The sequence below is a fragment of the Saccostrea cucullata genome, unplaced genomic scaffold (assembly GCF_032062105.1).
Source record: "Saccostrea cucullata isolate Sc308-1 unplaced genomic scaffold, CSIRO_AGI_Scuc_v1 ctg204, whole genome shotgun sequence".
Classification (NCBI taxonomy): domain Eukaryota; kingdom Metazoa; phylum Mollusca; class Bivalvia; order Ostreida; family Ostreidae; genus Saccostrea; species Saccostrea cuccullata.
In genome coordinates, this window is record NW_026940736.1 from 1,076,543 (window position 1) to 1,095,000 (window position 18,458).

The 18,458-nt window shown below is 33.7% G+C and overlaps 2 protein-coding genes across 2 annotated transcripts in view; one reads left to right on the forward strand and one right to left on the reverse strand.

Moving 5' to 3' along the window:
- LOC134256181 (uncharacterized) overlaps nucleotides 1–18,458 on the reverse strand; it is a 29,749-nt gene that overhangs the window by 5,235 nt on the left and 6,056 nt on the right. The gene's annotated exons all lie outside the window — the stretch shown is intronic.
- Nucleotides 2,419–5,592, forward strand: LOC134256180 (uncharacterized). Its single transcript, XM_062738830.1, has 3 exons — nucleotides 2,419–2,581; nucleotides 3,121–3,298; nucleotides 5,208–5,592. The coding sequence occupies exons 1-3, from the start codon at nucleotides 2,579–2,581 to the stop codon at nucleotides 5,573–5,575; spliced, it is 549 nt and encodes a 182-aa protein (XP_062594814.1). The 5' UTR covers nucleotides 2,419–2,578; the 3' UTR covers nucleotides 5,576–5,592.

An 18,458-nucleotide genomic window follows, 5' to 3' on the forward strand; every position in this document is an offset into this window, starting at 1 on the left:
TCATTTAACATGTGCGTTTACAACCCAAATTACACGACCTCATGTAGATTCCTATACCAAGCCTGCTGCTTTGAGAAGTATTTTTATTGAAGTGAAATTATAATCATGATGTCAATTTCTTTTCATAGCGATTTATTGATCAATATGTGGAGCATGATGATCTGTCAAATATTTTTTCAAAGCCCGGAAAACTTGGAGAATAATATGGGCTAAAGCATAGACGATACATTGTATGTTCCTCAATATCAGAATATAATTTGCCAAGATTTTGTTTATCAAAAAAAAAAATAAATAAAGATAATAATAATAAATAAATAGATAAAAAATAAAAGTACCTTACCAGGCACTTGTATGATTAGGATTTTTTTTTTGCATAGTACATGTACCGGTAGTTATTGCAGTTGACCAAATGTTGTAATGTTTTATGAACACATGGTTAATTCAAATAATAAATCTTTAAAAAAAAACTTTGTACATTTATTTAAAAAATATTTGAGACTGTCTGTCCTTCTTAATTGTCCTCCTGGTGTTTTTCTTTGCATTGAATACAAATTCTTTGTTAAAATACTACAATGTATATGTATATCCTCTCTATATGCAGTTTTTCAAATTTTTCATTTGAACGTATGTTACACACATAGTATTTCATGTATATCTACACCCAATATCGTATTATTTTTTTTAGCTCAAAAACGCCTTATACGAGTATTATAGTTTAAAACACAAAACTCACTGGTAACGCAAATATTTTTTTATATAGAAAGCAGTTATGAAGATCGATGATATTATAAATATATTTCCTTACTACCATTTTTTATAGATCTGTTTCGGGTATTTTGTTACTTGCATGTTTTCTTTTATGGAAAACGTTTCGCTGCTCTGATATTTTAATCTTTTGACATTTAATATTTAGAGAAAGATTTTTAAAAGTCTAACTAGTGTGTAATAATCGCAAATCCTCAATTAATTCACCCCTTACATTAGAAAATTGAATAAATTGACAAGGTGCCGAATTAACTAGATGCCGAATATACCAGATGCCGAGTTTACTAGGTGCCGAATATACCTGGTGCCGAATTCACTTTACGTGGTGCCGAGTTCACCAGATGCCGAATATACCAGGTGCCGAGTTGACTAGAATTCCTGGGCACGTGGAGAAGTAAACAAAACTTGGCGATAAATGCAATATCTAGAAAAATAAAACGTTCAGAGAAAAGGGACACTGGTCCAAATGTTCCTTTGTGTGTTAACTTAAAAAAAAATACTACCCATTCATCAGTTTTAATCATATTGAAACAAAACGTTTAATACAACAGGCTACAATTCTTATAATTATTAATTTCTGAAAAATATTGCCATGGTTACTGGCTACCTGTATCAACAATTTTTCTTTAAATTCCTTCAAAAGGTTACTACAGTTTTGGGCAAATTTTGGTACAATTGTGAAGTAAGATACAGGATAAATCCTTTTCAATTTAATTATTATTTTTTTATCTTTAAAAAGTGTTAGTTATTTCATTGTTTTGTGTTGCAGTGGGTAAATTTAAAAATTGTAAAACCAATCATTGATTAATAAAGATTAAGAAGTCTAAGATGCATTCGTGTTTTTGGCCACATTTCGCCTTCGCGCAGCTTCCTCCATGGTTAAATTTTCAAATGTGGAGAACCCTGGGTTTGACCCACTTTTACCAAAAAAAAAAAAACATCCAAAACTTTAACCTTGACCATAAATTTTGAACAATTGGACATTTGGTGGTAGGGCTTTCATACTTCACATGTGTATTCATTGTGACAAGACCTTTCAAAATATAAATATTAATGACCTTGACCTTGGAGTTTGACTCCCTTTAAAAAATCTTTAAGCCAGGCCATAACGTTTGAATGGGTAGTACTAGGGCTTTCATATTACATGTATTCCTTGTGACAAGACCTAAATTCCTTTGGATTTTGACCTTAGAGTTTGACTTACATTTGAGAAACTCCAACCTTCACCATAAGCTGCCATACAGGGGCATCAGTGTTTTACAAACACATCTTGTTTAAGATTGAATGAGTAGGTTTTATCCATCTTAAAACATCTTCCTAGCTGCAGCTCTATAGCTGGCTAGTCTAAATAAAAAAATGAAAATGGATTCATTTTTTTTAAATTAAGAATGCTAGCTAGACTACAATTTACCATGTGCTATTTTAATTGAAAGGCTTTTCCAAAAAAAAAAAAAGTATTTTTCTCACACCTGTATGTTGTCATTACCCTAATCCCCCCCCCCCCCCCCAAAAAAAAAATAAAAACTACTACCCTTTCTAACTAATTGTTCAAGGAAGTTCTATGTCTACACTGTTATAACATCCATAGTCAAATTTCTGTGTGTTCAGGATGGTATACATAATGTAAAATAACTGACAAGCAAATAAGCATTCGATGACATGATATCAAAAAACACTTTAGCTGAGGGCAACCATGTATTATACAACACCTATCCTCGATAAATAACTAATCAGACAAAAATCATAGCAAGGTAACCGAAACAAATAATAAATGTTGACATGTAGAGGATAAAAAAAAACTTAACACAAGATTATGGTAAGTTTAGTTTAATTTTAAAAATGGCTGTGAATTACTTGGTTCACTTACTTATGAACCTTGAACCTTTGTCTGTAGGAGAAATCTGTTTTAGAAAAAGATATAATTACAATCTGAATTTCACAATATGCTGCTAATAACATGATAACATGTTGTTTTTTTTAAAACATTGGGCTCTTGGCAGGTTTGACCAGTTAACAGGGGATGCTAACTCCTCCTAGGCACCTGATCCCACTTGGGGTCCATGTTTAATGCCCCCTCTTCACATATTTCCCCTTTTACATTTTTTGATATACCAGGATATAGTACTGTAAGTGTACATAATTTGGCATATTCAAAATTTAACGTAATCACTAGGTACTGAGTGGTTGGCGTAATAATAAATTAGCGTATGTTCAGTGTATTATGTAAATGATTTCTTAGTGGTATTCATGAATTAGCACATTGTTGTCTGCATCAAAGCCGCTTAAATATGAAGCCCGATTTTTAAAGTAAACATACATTATTTCTGTAGAATATATTTTCTTTTGTATTTTTAGATACGGTTGTGGTTTTATGGGGTTGCCACAGCCTGTTTACTGGTTGCCCTTGCTCCATCCTCTACTGACCAACAGTCTGATCTGGCCACAGCTGGGCTCAGCGTTATAACAGCGTCCACTGCTTTTGCCTCATTGGGTTACATTGCTGTGTGTCTAACCGAATACTTTGCGGAAACTGGTAAGCAGGTAACTTTATATATAGGGAAATGGGGGAAGGGGCTAGGGTTGGGTTAGGGTGTCCATCTGTCTGTCTGAAGTTGTCCACCCTTTCGTCTGTCCATCCATACCCACACATCAACAAAATCATCTATACATGTACCAATGCATTAAATTCAATGAGACTATCATAGAGTCTTTATTACATACCAGTGGTACCACAGTGCATCCCCATTTTAAGTTTTGAATAGGCATTTATTTGCGGCTGTTACACAGGAAAAAAACGTGGACATTGACATTATCTCTATAAAGTCTAGGGAACCCATCTATTATCCACAAATCCTGAGTCCTCTTATACAGTAAAACTCGTTTATTACGAACAAGGATATAGCGAATTCACGGATATAGCGAAGTTTTTCTGGGTCCCCGGAAAAATTCTTAACAAATCTGTGTAAAATTTTACGATTATAACGAACTCTGATATAACGAATTTACGGATATAGCGAATAATTTTGAGTCCTGTTGAGGTTAAATACAATGAAATTCACATCTATTATAACGAAGTTTTAAAGATCTCAAAATTTGATAAACTGAACTGAATTTATTTCCTTTAAGCATTTGTATATAAAATTTAATTCATAATAAAACCTTAGTTGTAGAAGGTATGTTTTGTAATATTTGCTTTATATAATAATACTTGAAGGAAAACATTGCATATTGCGAATTCGCAATATATGGTTATACGAATTCGTTATACGGATATAACGAATTATGGATACAGCGAATTAAATTCACAGGTCCCCATGACTTCGCTATAACCGAGTTTTACTGTACCACTTAATAAAATGTAATGAGATTTTCCCACAAAGCTCTAGTGACCAGGTTTGTCTACTAGTGTTCTTTTTGCAGTTGTTGATTAAGCAGACTGCAAGTTAACTCCCTGATATACCTCAAATAAATTCTCACCATATCCAGAAACTTGACATATTTCTAAAGCTTCAAACATGCTTAACAGTACTCTCTGATGCCAATTTTTCTTACTTTAAAAATATAAATTCTAATTTATATACTGAATTGCTTTTGCCCATGTGAAACAATGTATGAATTAATAGACATAAAAAAGTAGAATGTACAACATGCAAAGAGGAAAATAATGGAACACTTGATAGTAATTCAGAAATGAATGGATTCAGCTTGTTGCAATAAATCTTCATGAGTTTAGAATTAATGTTGTGAAAATTGTGCATATGTTCGAATGCAAATTAAAGTTGGTTTACTGTATATTTATGTATTCTATGATTCAAGAAACAAAAAGCATATTCAAACTTGAAAGAATTGTGGTCCCCCACTTTTGGTGTCTTTGTGGGTGAGATATCATTTTTGGCATATTAATATGGCATTTTGTGTCAAAAATGACTGCCCTATCATATGTTTTCAGAAGTTATCACTAAAAAGTTGAATTTTTTAAAAATTAGGTCAATTATGAAGGTCAAGGAGTCAGAAATCAATGCATGCTCAGAAATATCTAGTCACTGGTAATGCACATTTCAAAGATGACGTCAGAGCCCTATCTCTTCTCAATTAGCAGCTGACTTATCAACATTTTTGAAAAGTAGGTCAAACTTCAAGGTCAAGGTCATGAGATCAAAAAATGATAGTGTGTTTTGAAAGGTCTTGTCACAGGCAATGAACAAATTTAATATGAAAGCCCTACCTCTTCTCGTTCAAAAGTCAAGACCAAGGTTAAAGTTTTTGTCATTGATGGACAGAACTACGGACTGACAGATCAATGAGATTTAGTGCCCCCCTGGCTTTCACGACAGAGGGTGTCAATAAGAGTGGAAAATCTCAAATGTAGAGTGTTAATGAACATGAGGTTTTAAAGTATATGTTATAACAGCTTCAAAAATTCCTTTTTTTCATAATTCCAGAGAGGGCTCGAGAATCCGGATTAAAAGATGGCAGGAAGGCGGGAAAAACGGATGGGGAAAATATGGGCCGTGCAGAGGGAATTCAGGAAGCTGAGAAAGAATGCACAAAAATGATTGCAGAGAAAAATGCCGAAATAAAAAAATGTTTACTAGAAGCTGAAGCAGTTAGAAAGGCTGTTTTAGACGAGGCACTGGCTGATCTCCAGGCCCAGATTGACGTAAATGTGCAAGGTCTTCAAGTGGATTTGGCAAACACCTTTGCTATCTGTGAGGATAGAGCCCCATGTAATTCAGATGCAAATGCCGCATGCATAAATGAAACTTTTGGTAGTACAACTTTATGTGTTCCCAAATTATTGGTGGAGTAAATATTACATAGCTATGGTCTTCAGCTTTGTTTTCATTTTATTTTTTTTTCCCATATAAAAGGATTCTGTGGAATTAAAAGCAAAATTGTTGCTTTTTTGTCCTAATATAAAATTTTAACTTTGGCCATAACTACTCGGCTGTGCAAAAAAAGTGTAAATTTAGTCTAAACTAGAGGTACTGTGAGCAATGAGCTGACTAAATGATACCCCCCGCCTCCCATATGAATATGAAAGGACTGTCAATCTTTTGTTGTGGGAAACCCAAAATATGTGTCAGATCGAAAAATAAAATAGGAGGTGCACAATGGTAATATGTATTATAATCATATAATGTAATAAAGATTCTGTGAAAGTTTCATCAAATTTTATTCAGTGGTACGGGAGGAGTTGCGGATAAGAGATGGGTACACCAAAGTGTAACAGACAGACGGACGGACGTACAGCTAGATGGATGTAGATAACGATTACTATATACCCTCCCGCTTTTCAAGGGAAGGGGGGGGTTATAAATATAATACATGTAGAAGGCATTCTTGATGAGAAGATTTTTGAAGTTTTTTCATATATATTTCAATGTAAAAAATTGATTTCCTATTGTAGCCCTGCCCTACCCTTCGGGTCATGATTTTAACATGCTTCCACGTAAGTTTCAGCTTTTCTGGCCCAATGGGTCTTCATCATCAGATTTTTAAATGACCTCAAATTTTTGGTGTTTTCTTGATTATCTCCCCTTGTAAGGGGACTAAGCCCTTCATTTTTACTCCCACTTACCCAAGGAAGCTTTGTACCAAGTTTGGTTAAAATTGGCCCTGTGGTTCTTGAGAAGTTGAAATGTGAAAAGTTTACAGACGGACAGACAGACGAAAGGATAACAGACAAAAGGTGATCATAAAAGCTCACTTGAGCTGAGCTTTCAGCTCAGGTGAGCAAAAAAGGTCTTGAAACAAATATTGTATATGAGTAATATGGAAACTCTACCTTTTTTGCATTCAAAAGATATGACCATAGTTAAAGTATTAGTGACAGACTAACATATGAATGAGATTTTTAATGACCACAGTGTATAACATTAAGCATAAGGTAAGACTTTGATAACCGCTATAATAGAATACAGCCCTTATAATATTCTATAAACAAAATGTGCTCATATGACACTTATGCCTCACACAGAGACCTGAGGGTAATGCATGTCATATACAAGTGGAACTTCAAAATCAAGAGAAACTAGAAAAATGTCCATAGGACATGAATGCCCCGCCAAGGATATATTAGTAAAGCAACATGAAAATTTGTATGTGTATAAAATTTGATCAGAATATCTTGAATAGTGAACTGCTTGTTTGGAAAATATAGGCCAGATCCAGCATCCGAAGCAAGTCTGGCAGTGTCCATCCCTAGATGCATCATCCATGCAAGTTTGGTTCAGGTAGGGCCTATAGTTACTTGGGAATGAAAATGTAGGTCAGATCCAGCATCCGAAGCAAGTCTGGTAGTGTCCATCCTTAGATGCATCAACCATGCAGGTTTGGTTTAGGAAGGGCTTATAGTTAATTGGGAATGAAAATATAGGTCAGATCTAGCATCCAAAGCAAGTCTGGTAGTGTCCATCCCTAGATGCATCATCCATGCAAGTTTGGTTCAGGTAGGGCCTATAGTTACTTGGGAATGAAAATGTAGGTCAGATCCAGCATCCGAAGCAAGTGTGGTAGTGTCCATCTCTAGATGCATCATCCATGAAAGTTTGGTCCAAGTAGGGCTTATAGTTCCTTAGGAATGGACCTGCTCCAAAAACTTTAACCTGGTCAATCATATGGAAAATGTAGGTCAGATCCAGCATCCGAAGCAAGTCTGGTAGTGTTCATCCGGAGATGCATCATCTGTGCAAGTTTGTATCAACATGTGAAGTTTGATAACACCATCTTGAATGGTATGTTTAAAACTGAGCTAAACACTAATTTAAGAAAAGTGAGGTCAAGGTCAAATGAAAGGTCAAGGTCAAAAAATGTTGATGCAGTTGCATAGTTCTCATCAATATCTATCAGCATATGAAGTTTGATGAAAATATATTGGATAGTTTCTTTGAAACTTAGCTTTGAACAGAGCTAAACACAAAGTGTGATGGAAGGACGGAAGACGGACATGACAAACACTATATGCCCCGGCCATGTTCATGGCGGGGCATAAAAAAATGTATTAAGGCCATAATAAATAAACTGCTAGATTCTCATCCGAATTTTTTTTAAAATCAAGGCGGGCGGGCGGCTTTCATTTTATATTTTTTATTTTTTCAATATTGCAGATTTTTTATTGACCTGGTCAATCGGTGTAATTTTATCTACAATACCCGAATAAAAGTAATAGTAAAGGTTCAATTATCTCTTACTTCGCATCATCACCAATCAATTTCAACCAATGACCCTTGTTTAAAATATATACGCATGTATTACAGCAATTACTATCTTTTCAGCTGTCAAAATACCGATCCCGATCAGAATTAAGACGAAGAAAAACAGCAATAAAAAAATCGAGGCCAAGGGGAAATAATCAGGGCGGGTGGGGATGAGAATCTAGGAATATTTTTATTGTGGCCTAATGGTACCAAAAGTATGTCTTGTCAGGAAAGCATGAGAGAACCCTTGCACCAAACGTTCAGTACCCTGGTACTTTGGCCAAGGTTAATGTTTTTCAAAAGCTGGTCAACTGTCAATGTCAACATGTTAAAATTATGGAAGTTCAAGGGAAGGTCTTGTTTTACAGAATACCAATGAGTGCATAAAGTGCCCCGCCACTGCATGATACGCCCGTCAAATATTGTTCAATAATCATAAATTGGTTAGGATGCAAGAAAATCAGGTAGCCTTGATTAACAGATTGACACAGATTTCAATGATTTAATTTCCATTTCTTATCATACATATCTAAGAGATGCAGTGTCGGGATTGATTATAACAAATACATCATATAACTCTAAACTGGTTGTGCTAGAGCATAACAAATATCCATCTGTAGCTTACTTAAACTTAAATTGTTTATTGCATATTTTATGAAATAATAGAAATGCTACAGTTTAATAAAAAAAATCAAACATAAATTATAATTTCTTCAGACTAAAAAATTCTAAGTGAGACATGACTGCAATATGTTGCAAATATATAAAAATTGAAATTTTCTTTTTTCAATGAACACATGTATAATTAGTTTTAATTATATTATACAATACTAATTTAGTTTTAATCATACACTAAAACATAAATTTGTTTTAATTAAATTACACCAATTGGAAGATCTTTATCTGGACTACAACTACATTCATGCCAAACAGCCCTTACAAAAATTACAGATGAATGGTTAAATGAAATGGACCAAGGTAAACTTGTTGGTACTGTTTTTCTTGATTTCAGTAAAGCTTTTGACCTTGTCAATCATGATATTCTACTTAAAAAACTACAATGTTATAACTTTGATGCAATAACTTTACAATGGTTCAGATCATATTTAAGTGAAAGACTTCAAAGTGTACATCTGTCCAACAAACATTCATCTTATCAGCAAGTCACAGCGGGAGTTCCACAGGGATCTATTCTAGGTCCTCTTCTGTTTTTATTTTACATTAATGATCTTCCCTTATGTATTACAAAATCCAAATTAGACTTATTTGCAGATGATGCCACTTTACATGCATCAAGTAAAGATTTTCAAACTATTGTAGATACATTATCAACGGATATAGCTTTTATAGAAAAATGGTGTTCTCAAAATCAAATGGTTCTAAATGCTACAAAAACTAAATGCATGTTAATTGGTACGCATCAAAAGAGATCAAATTTTTCTGAGCATGAAATTAATCTGTTTGTATCTAACAGAAAACTTGATATTGTATCAAATGAAAAAATTCTTGGAGTTTATTTAGATAATTCTTTACAATACAATGTACACATTGACCATGTTTGTAAAACACTGTCACGTAAAATTTCTGCCCTCCGTAGAATTAAAAAGTTTCTTCCTATCCAAACACGCAAGCTGTTTTACAATGCATATATTATGCCTTCAATTGATTATTGTTTAACTGTTTGGGGTAATACATCTCACTCAAATCTTGACAGAGTATATAAGCTTCAAAAACGTGCTGCAAGATGTATTTTAGATGCTCCTCCTGATGCGCCCTCACAACCTCTCTTTGAGAAACTTAAGATTGGCTCACAGTGTATGAGCAACTTATTGTAAATAAATATGTTTTGTTATATAAATCATTGTTCAACTCTCGCCCTACTTATCTAAACAGTATGTTTGACTTCCAGTGTAATAATCGATACAATCTTCGATCTGAATCTAATTTAGACCTCTGTGTACCATCTCATAAATGTAAACTGTTTGAGAACTCTTTTCAATACTCTGGTGCTATCTTATGGAATAATTTACCTGTACATATAAGAATGTCTCAAACACTCAATGCTTTCAAGCATCAAGTCAAAAAATTTGTAAAACAATGTAGAAATAGCTTATGATTATTTATTGATTTTGTATATTTATATATATGTATGTATGTATGTATGTATGTATGTATGTATGTATGTATGTATGTATGTATGTATGTATGTATGTATGTATGTATATTGATATTTTGTCTATAGAAGGCCCCGGGGAAGAATAGTGCATGCACTAATCGGGTTACCTTCTTTAAATAAAGAATTATTATTATTAAGGTCTTCCGTTTCAGACGGAAGACCTTATAGTGATTCTACTGTTTCTTTTTATTATTAAGGTCTTCCGTTTCAGACGGAAGACCTTATAGTGATTCTTCTGTTTTTTCTTTTTATTATTATTATTACTATTATTATTTTTTTTTTTTTTGCCTTTTTGTTTTGACGATTTCTCAGAGATGACTGGACGGATTCTCATGAAATTTTCAGGGATGATGGAGAATAAAAATATCTTTCAGATGCAGTTTTCAGTTTTTCAAAAGTCACTTCCGGTCGTCAGATATGTCCAATTTCCGCTTTTTTCAAAAAAGTTTTGTCTGAGTCATATCTCAGAAACGGTAAGAGATGAAGACACCAAACTTATATGATTAATAGATCTTGGTAAGTAGGCAAAACCAATTGGGGTAAGATCGTCCGCCGTCACTTCCGGTCATCACAGGAAGTGATCAAAGAAATCGAAAATTTCTATATTATCAGTATTTCTCTTTCCCATAAATATTTTTTATGGATAAAGTATTTGTAATGATTTTTGGATATGTTATTCAGACTGCAAATGACTACAGTAACGTCAAATATCTTTGTAAAATTCACTTCCGGTCGTGTGATTTCCTGTCCTCAAAATGAGAAGTTATCATAGCTAGATCTCTTAAAAGATAAGAGATTAAGACACCAAACTTATACAAGTGGTAGATCTTGATACGTAGGCAGATTCAGTTGGGATAAGATCGTCAGCCGTCACTTCCGGTCGTCACAGGAAGTGATCCAAAAATTTTTAACTTTTCTTGCGTGAAACATTTTTTGCATCACATTAGAACATCTTATTTGTATTTTTGAAATATATCAGTCCCACCGGAAACTAAAACGACAACTTCCGGTTATAAGAGAAAAACTACATAATTTGTGTATTTTTCTTTCCCATATATATTTTTTATACATAGAGTATTTGTAGTGATTTTTAGATATGTGATATAGACTGCTTATGTCTAAAGTAACCTCAAATATCTTTGTAAAATTCACTTCCGGTCGCGTGATTTTCTGTCCTCAATATGAGAAGTTATCACAAAGAGATCTCGGAAATGGTAAGAAATGGAGACGCCAAACTTGAATGAGTAATAGATCTTGATAAGTAAGGAAACTCATATGGGTTAAGATCGTTCGCCGTCATTTCCGGTCGTCACAGGAAGTGATCAAAGAAATCGAAATTTTCAACTTTTCTTTTTTGAAACTTTTTTTGCAGCACATTATAGCATCTTATTTGTAGTTTTTGAAATATATCAGTATCACCGGAAACAAAAACGACAACTTCCGGTTATAAGAGAAAAACAACATATTTTGAGAATTTTTTTCCCATAAATGTTTTTTTTATATATAAACTTAAGTATTTGTAGTGATTTTTGGAAATGTTATGCAGACTGCAAACGTCTACAGTAACGTTTAATATCTCAGTAAAATTCACTTCCGGTCGCATGATTTCCTGTCCTCAAAATCAGAAGTTATCATAGCTAGATCTCGTAAATAGTAAAAGATTAAGACACCAAACTTATATGAGTAATAGATCTTGATTAGTAGGCAAAACCATTTAGGGTAAGATTGTCTGCCGTCACTTCCGGTTGTCAAAGGAAGTGATCAAAGAAGTCGAAATAATCAACTTTTCTTTTTTGAAACTTGTTTTGAATCACATTATAGCATCTTATTTGAAGTTTCGAAATGTATCAGTCCCAACGGAAACAAAAATGACAACTTCCGGTTAAAAGAGAAAAAGTACATAATTTGAGTATCTTTCTTTTCCTTAAATTTTTTTTTATAGTTAAAGTATTTGTAATGATTTTTAGATATGTTATTCAGGATGCAAATGTCTACAGTAAAGTCTAATATCTCAGTAAAATTCACTTCCGGTCGCGTGACTTCCTGTCCTCAAAATCAGAAGTTATCATAGCTAGATCTCGTAAACGGTAAGAGATTAAGACACCAAATTAATAGAGATGGTAGACCTTCATGAGTACGTAGACACATCTTTTGAGTTTAAGATCGTCCGCCGTCACTTCCGGTTGTCACAGGAAGTGATCAAATAAATAAAAATATTCAACTTTTCTTTATGAAATCTTTCTTAGTATTACCTTATAGCATCTTACTTGTAGTTTCGAGATATGTAGTCCCACTGGAAACAAAAACGACGACTTCCAATTATGAGAGAAAAACTGCATAAATTGAGTATCGTACTATCCCATAAATATCTTTTATAAAAAAGTATTTGAAATGATTTTGGGAAATTTTATTCAGACTGCAAATGTCTAGAGTAACCTCAAATATCTTTTTTAAAATTTACTTTCTTCAGGTCACGTGATTTCGTGTCCTCAAAATCAGACCTTTGACCCTTACTCAAAAAGTAATAAAGAAATATTCATTACCTTTATCTAGATTCAGCTTCAAGTGTTAATCTCAAGTTTACCTCTCTCTCTCTCTCATGACCTTGACCTTTGACCTTGATAAATGACCTTGACCTTTGACCCCATTGACCCAAAGGTCACAATCAAGCTTAAGTATGTGGAGGTATTAACAACTCTCATTTAAACAAATGCTTATAAAATACCCCCCCCCCCCCCCCCCCTCCCGTCCCTTAAAAAAATCAATAGCAACATAGAAAAAACTTCTACCTCTGAAAAGACACCACAGATGGACATAAGATTAAGGATTTGAGTAGAAGACACCTTAAAGAAAGTGTCCTAAGAGTTTTACGGTGAGTCTCTTGAGCATAATGAAATTCTACGGATTATCGGCAAAAACTGCATTTTTTTTTTCTGTCTGAAATTTAAATTCTGTTGGGCATAAAATGAATTAATTAAAGCTTGTATTGGCTATTTCTCCATTTGTTGTTAATGTCATTCGATTCTCCTGCTCTAATACGACATTTTAATACCAAGTATTCTAGCTTTCTTTGGTATGTGGAATTTATTTCAATTTTATTTAGATTTCATATTAACTGAATGAATCTTGATTTCATTTGAAATTTGATTTTTTTTTCTAGAATAACACATTCTTATAAGAAATAGCGACTTTCAGCATAGTAAAATGCAATACACATTTCTTCCCTGTGTTTCCCATCTAGAATTACATGTTTGGAATTTTATTTATGCTACTTACAATGAATTTAATCCACACACATATTCCATACCTATTTCGGTCAGGAATGTTAAAATCCGAACCCGATTCTCTGTTTTCCTTTTCTATAATTACAAACTGCCTTGCATCTCTCGCTCATGTTTCTCACATGCTCATAAATAATTTATCGCCATCCATTTCAAACATAAAACAACTCAAATCGGATATTTTCAAACATCTCTTGAATACATGTATAATGCACATATGATGCAGGTACACATGGGACATTTCACAACGTTTCCACTTACGCTTCCGTCTTGATGCGCAGATCAAATGCATGTTATTCATATTATTAGGTATATCGTAATTTTAATCAGACCCTACCCCTTACATCTTAACTCGAAAACAATCTCATTGAAGCTCATATATACACCTAGGAGCGTGTTACAATGTTTTGAACGTGCTCTCTTTGCGTGATCAATGAATTCGTGGTTATCCCCGAGTCGACTCTAATAATCCAGGAAGTCTGTTTAGAGTATATTTATACCAACTGCGAGCCCGATCTAAAATCCTAGTAGAGAAATGAGAATTTTGCTGTTTTATTTATTTTCTTGCTTTTCTTCTACTTTTTTCAGCCCAAATGATATCGAAATGCTTATAAAGATTGAAAGGCCGATAATTGTTCGCTGAACAATTAGTCTACTAGTTTATTATATGTCTGTCTTTTTTAAAATAGAAAAAAAAACATCCAGCATGCAGATTAATAGAGGAGAACGGAAGACCTTATTTGTTGCTGTAGCAACAAGAGTTTCTAGTTATTCTGTTCCCCAAACGAAGTTGGGGAACATATTGTTTTTACTCTGTTTCTTCTTAATTAAGGTCTTCCGTTTCCAACGGAAGACCTTATTGTTTTCGTTCGGTTTCTTTTTCCCTATTATTATTATTATTATTATTTTTCTTCCAACCGATTTTGTGCAAGCGATTTCTCAGAGATGGCTCGTCCGATTTATACCAAACTTTCAGATCTGAAAGATATTCAATTGATCTTGATAGGTTTTTTTGCTTTTTGATGATCTCACTTCCGGTCGTGAGATATGGTCGATTTTCTGATTTTCAGAGGGTCGGCTTGTCCAGGAAACTCCTCCGAAACGACTAAAGATATCGACTTAAGATTTTCAGTGAAAGTAAAGGAAGGTTTGGTGAGTTGTAATTGGGTCTCCAAATCTTTCTAGCGCAAAAGGCGCCGGAGCTCGGTAGGGCCCGAAAAAATGTCTCAGAAATATCTCACAAAATTTGACACATTTTGTTTCATATCTTCATACGCGTTCATAATTTGTTAAAGCATATTGAAGAAAAAATGTGCAAAATCACAAGGCCTTTCATTTGATGTCAAAAAAATGGGGCTGACCCCTAAAATTAGGGGCTCAGAGAGGCCGAAAGTCTTTTATCTATAACTCTCTAATGAACAATATTTTGTTATACATTACTGAAGCAAAAGTATTTATCTTAACTATTTGCAACAATATATGATACAATTTTGATCATATGTTACGTAATTAGGGGTCACAAGGGGCCAGAATGTCAAATCTTTGACGCTTCATATCTCGAAAAGGGTGAATATTTTGATAAACAATATTGAACAAAAGATGGCTAGATTAATGTGCTAAACAATATGCATACTTTGAATTTTTGTAAAACGGCCCCATTAAGGACTTGTAGGAGTGGCCCCTAAATATTTATATAAAGCATATCTCCTAAACGAAAAGAAATCTCTGAATAGGTGTAGAACAAAAAGTCTTTGAAATCACAAGACCTTTCGTTTGATATCAAGAAAAAGGGGCCGACTCCTAAAATTAGGGGCTGAGAGGGGCCAGAAGTCTTTCATCTTTAACTCTTTAATGATCAATATTTTGTGATGCATTACAGAAGCAAAGATGTTCATACTAACCATTTGCAACAATATATGATAAAATTTTGATCCTATGTTACGTAATTAGGGGTCACAAGGGCCCAGAATGTCGAATCTTTGACGCTTCATATCTCGAAAAGGGTGAATATTTTGATAAGCAATATTGAACAAAAGATGGCTAGATTAATGTGCTAAACAATATGCATACTTTGAATTTTTGTAAAACGGCCCCATTAAGGACTTGTAGGAGTGGCCCCTAAATATTTATATAAAGCATATCTCCTAAACAAAAAGAAATCTCTGAATAGGTGTAGAACAAAAAGTCTTTGAAATCACAAGACCTTTCGTTTGACATCAAGAAAAAGGGGCCGACTCCTCAAATTAGGGGCTGAGAAAAGTCCTTCATCTTTAACTCTTTAATGATCAAAATTTAGTGATGTATTATAGAAGCAAGATGTTCATATTAACGATTTGCAATGATACATTATAAAATTTTGATCATATGTTACGTAATTAGGGGTCACAAGGGGCCAGAATGTCAAATCTAGGACGCTTGATATCTCGAAAAGGGGGAAAATTTTGATAAGTAATATTGAAGAAAGGATGGTCAGAATAATGTTTTAAACAATATGCATACTTTGAATTTTGGTAAACAGGCCCCACTAAGGACTTGTAGGGGTGGCCCCTAAATATTTATATTAAGCATTTCTCCTAAACGAAAAGAAATCTCTAAACAAGTGTATAACAAAAAGTCTTTGAAATCACAAGACCTTACGTTTGATATCAAGAAAAAGGGGCCGTCTCATCAAATTAGGGGCTGAGAGGGGCCAGAAGTCTTTCATCTTTAACTCTTTTGTAATAAGTATACATTTTGAGAAGCAAAGATATTCATTTTAACGATATGCAACAATATGTTATAATATTTTGATCATATGTTACGTAATAAGGGATCGCCAGGGGCCAAAATGCTATATTTTTTATGCTTTACGTCTCGAAAAGGGGGAGTATTTTTATAAGCAATATTGAACAAAAGATGTTCAGAATATTGGATAAAAAAAACAGAAACTTTAAATTTAATGAAGAAAAACTTAATGTCATTCTCTTTTAACGAATATCTCAATCAAAATCACATCTCATCTTATCTAGAAATTCAACGGAAGACCTACTCGTTGCTCGCAACGAGATCTCATCTAGTATTATTAAGGTCTTCCGTCTTCACGGAAGACCTTATAGTGATTCTATTGTTTCTTATTATTATTATTATTATTCTTTTTTTTTTAGACAAAATTTTGTGCAGGCGATTTCTCGTAAACTATTTGGTGGATTTCAATGAAAATTTCAGGAATTATAGGTCATTATATGAATTTTATATAAAATTCCGTTTGTTGGAAAATTCGCTACCAGTGCCAAGTTATGGGCAATTTCCTGATTTTAAAATGCAATTTTGTCTTCGAGTGTTCTCGAAAACGGCTAAAGATATTAACTGGAGACTTGTTAGAGATGATAGAACATGAGTTATAGATGTGCAATTTTGACTTCGTTTGCGTCGTAAGTACTTCCGGTCGCTACAGGAAGTGAATTCAAAATGTACACTTTTTCAACTTTTTTTGTTTTTCAATATTTCTCTTTGATATAATTAATGGTAATAAAGACCCTACTGGAAAGGCCAAATATATAATTTATCTATGAATTGATCAATCCACACACTAGATATTCGCATTTGAAAATCTGAAGCGTGTCCAAGATGGCGGCGGTCTCGGTAAACTCCGCCATTAAGCAAGTCGGGTTCTAGAAGGTCAGCTGAGCGTTTAGATGAAGGAAACTTCTACCAAAAAGATTTATGAAATGTAAAGGATTCTTTTGATTGCTACATCGCAATTACGTTGCATTGAGTATACTTTTAACATGAGGTTTCCTCAAACTTCTATTGAAATCGCTTTTGTCTGCATCTCAAAGTTAGAATACAACTTGACTACAAGTGGAAATACGATGACTTCAGTCTTTTATTTTGCACCAGGGAAAACTTATCCTAAACCATGGTTATAATACTTTTCAAGAAACTTGCCTGACTTAATATTAACTATGTTTCTGAAGTATGACTTGACTTCTGTTTATTTTTCTTTACGCAGGCTTGTGATATATTAAATGAATAGAAAAGACAAAAATAAGAAAAACATTTTTAAAAGATTGTTTATTAAAGGTTATATGAATATTCTTGTAATAAATGCAAGTTATTGACATAAATAGTATCAGATTCCTTGACCGTCGGAGGACGAGTGATTTTTTTTCAGCGAAACATTCCAGTCTTTTCATGAACGTGTAACTTATCTCCACTTTGGGGGTAAACAGGATACAAAATTCGTGGAAAATCTTACCGAATTCACAGCTTTATTGTTACTTGGCCGTATACGAAATTATATTTGTATAATGTGATAAATATTCTCGTACTTTCTAACGCTCGAAATTCTGGTTATAAGAACATACATTTCTAATTTCCATTGAAGCTATCACATCTATTAAATAAATCAAACATTTCAAAGGAATAGCGTTAAGAACTACTTGTGACGTTTGGCACGAAATAATGCATCATGACCCGACTTAGTAGTAGACAAATGGCGACAATAGTGCAGAAATATATAACATTGGCATGTCTGTATATGGAGTTGCATGGGATAAAAAGTTGAATACATATCGAAAAAAGGAAAGAAAACTGTATCATCTGTTCATCATTAATAGATTATCTATCCTAAAAATTACTGTTAAAACACAAGCAACAAATTCTGATGTGATCATCTTGATCAAAGTTTGGCAAGCTAGCTCTCGTGTTACAATTCCAAACTGAATTTAAAAAAAATGTAATGTATGTTGGAATAAGAAAACAATCTTGCGATATTCGAATGTTAATTTGAAGCGGGTTCCCAAAGGTGTAATGGGTACCGCAATGGATTTTCACGCTGGCAACCCGGGTTCGATCCCCCATGTTTCCGATTTTTAAAGTCACTTTTTCAGTTTGATTTTACTTTTTTTCTGAATCGGACGGAAGACCTCTCGTTGCTCGCAACGAGTTTCTTTTCTAGTTATTATTATTTTTCTTCTTCCTGGGAAAATTTTGTCCACGAATGATCTTGCAAACTACACATCCGAGTAAGGTGAAATGTTTTTAGGGTCAGTAGAC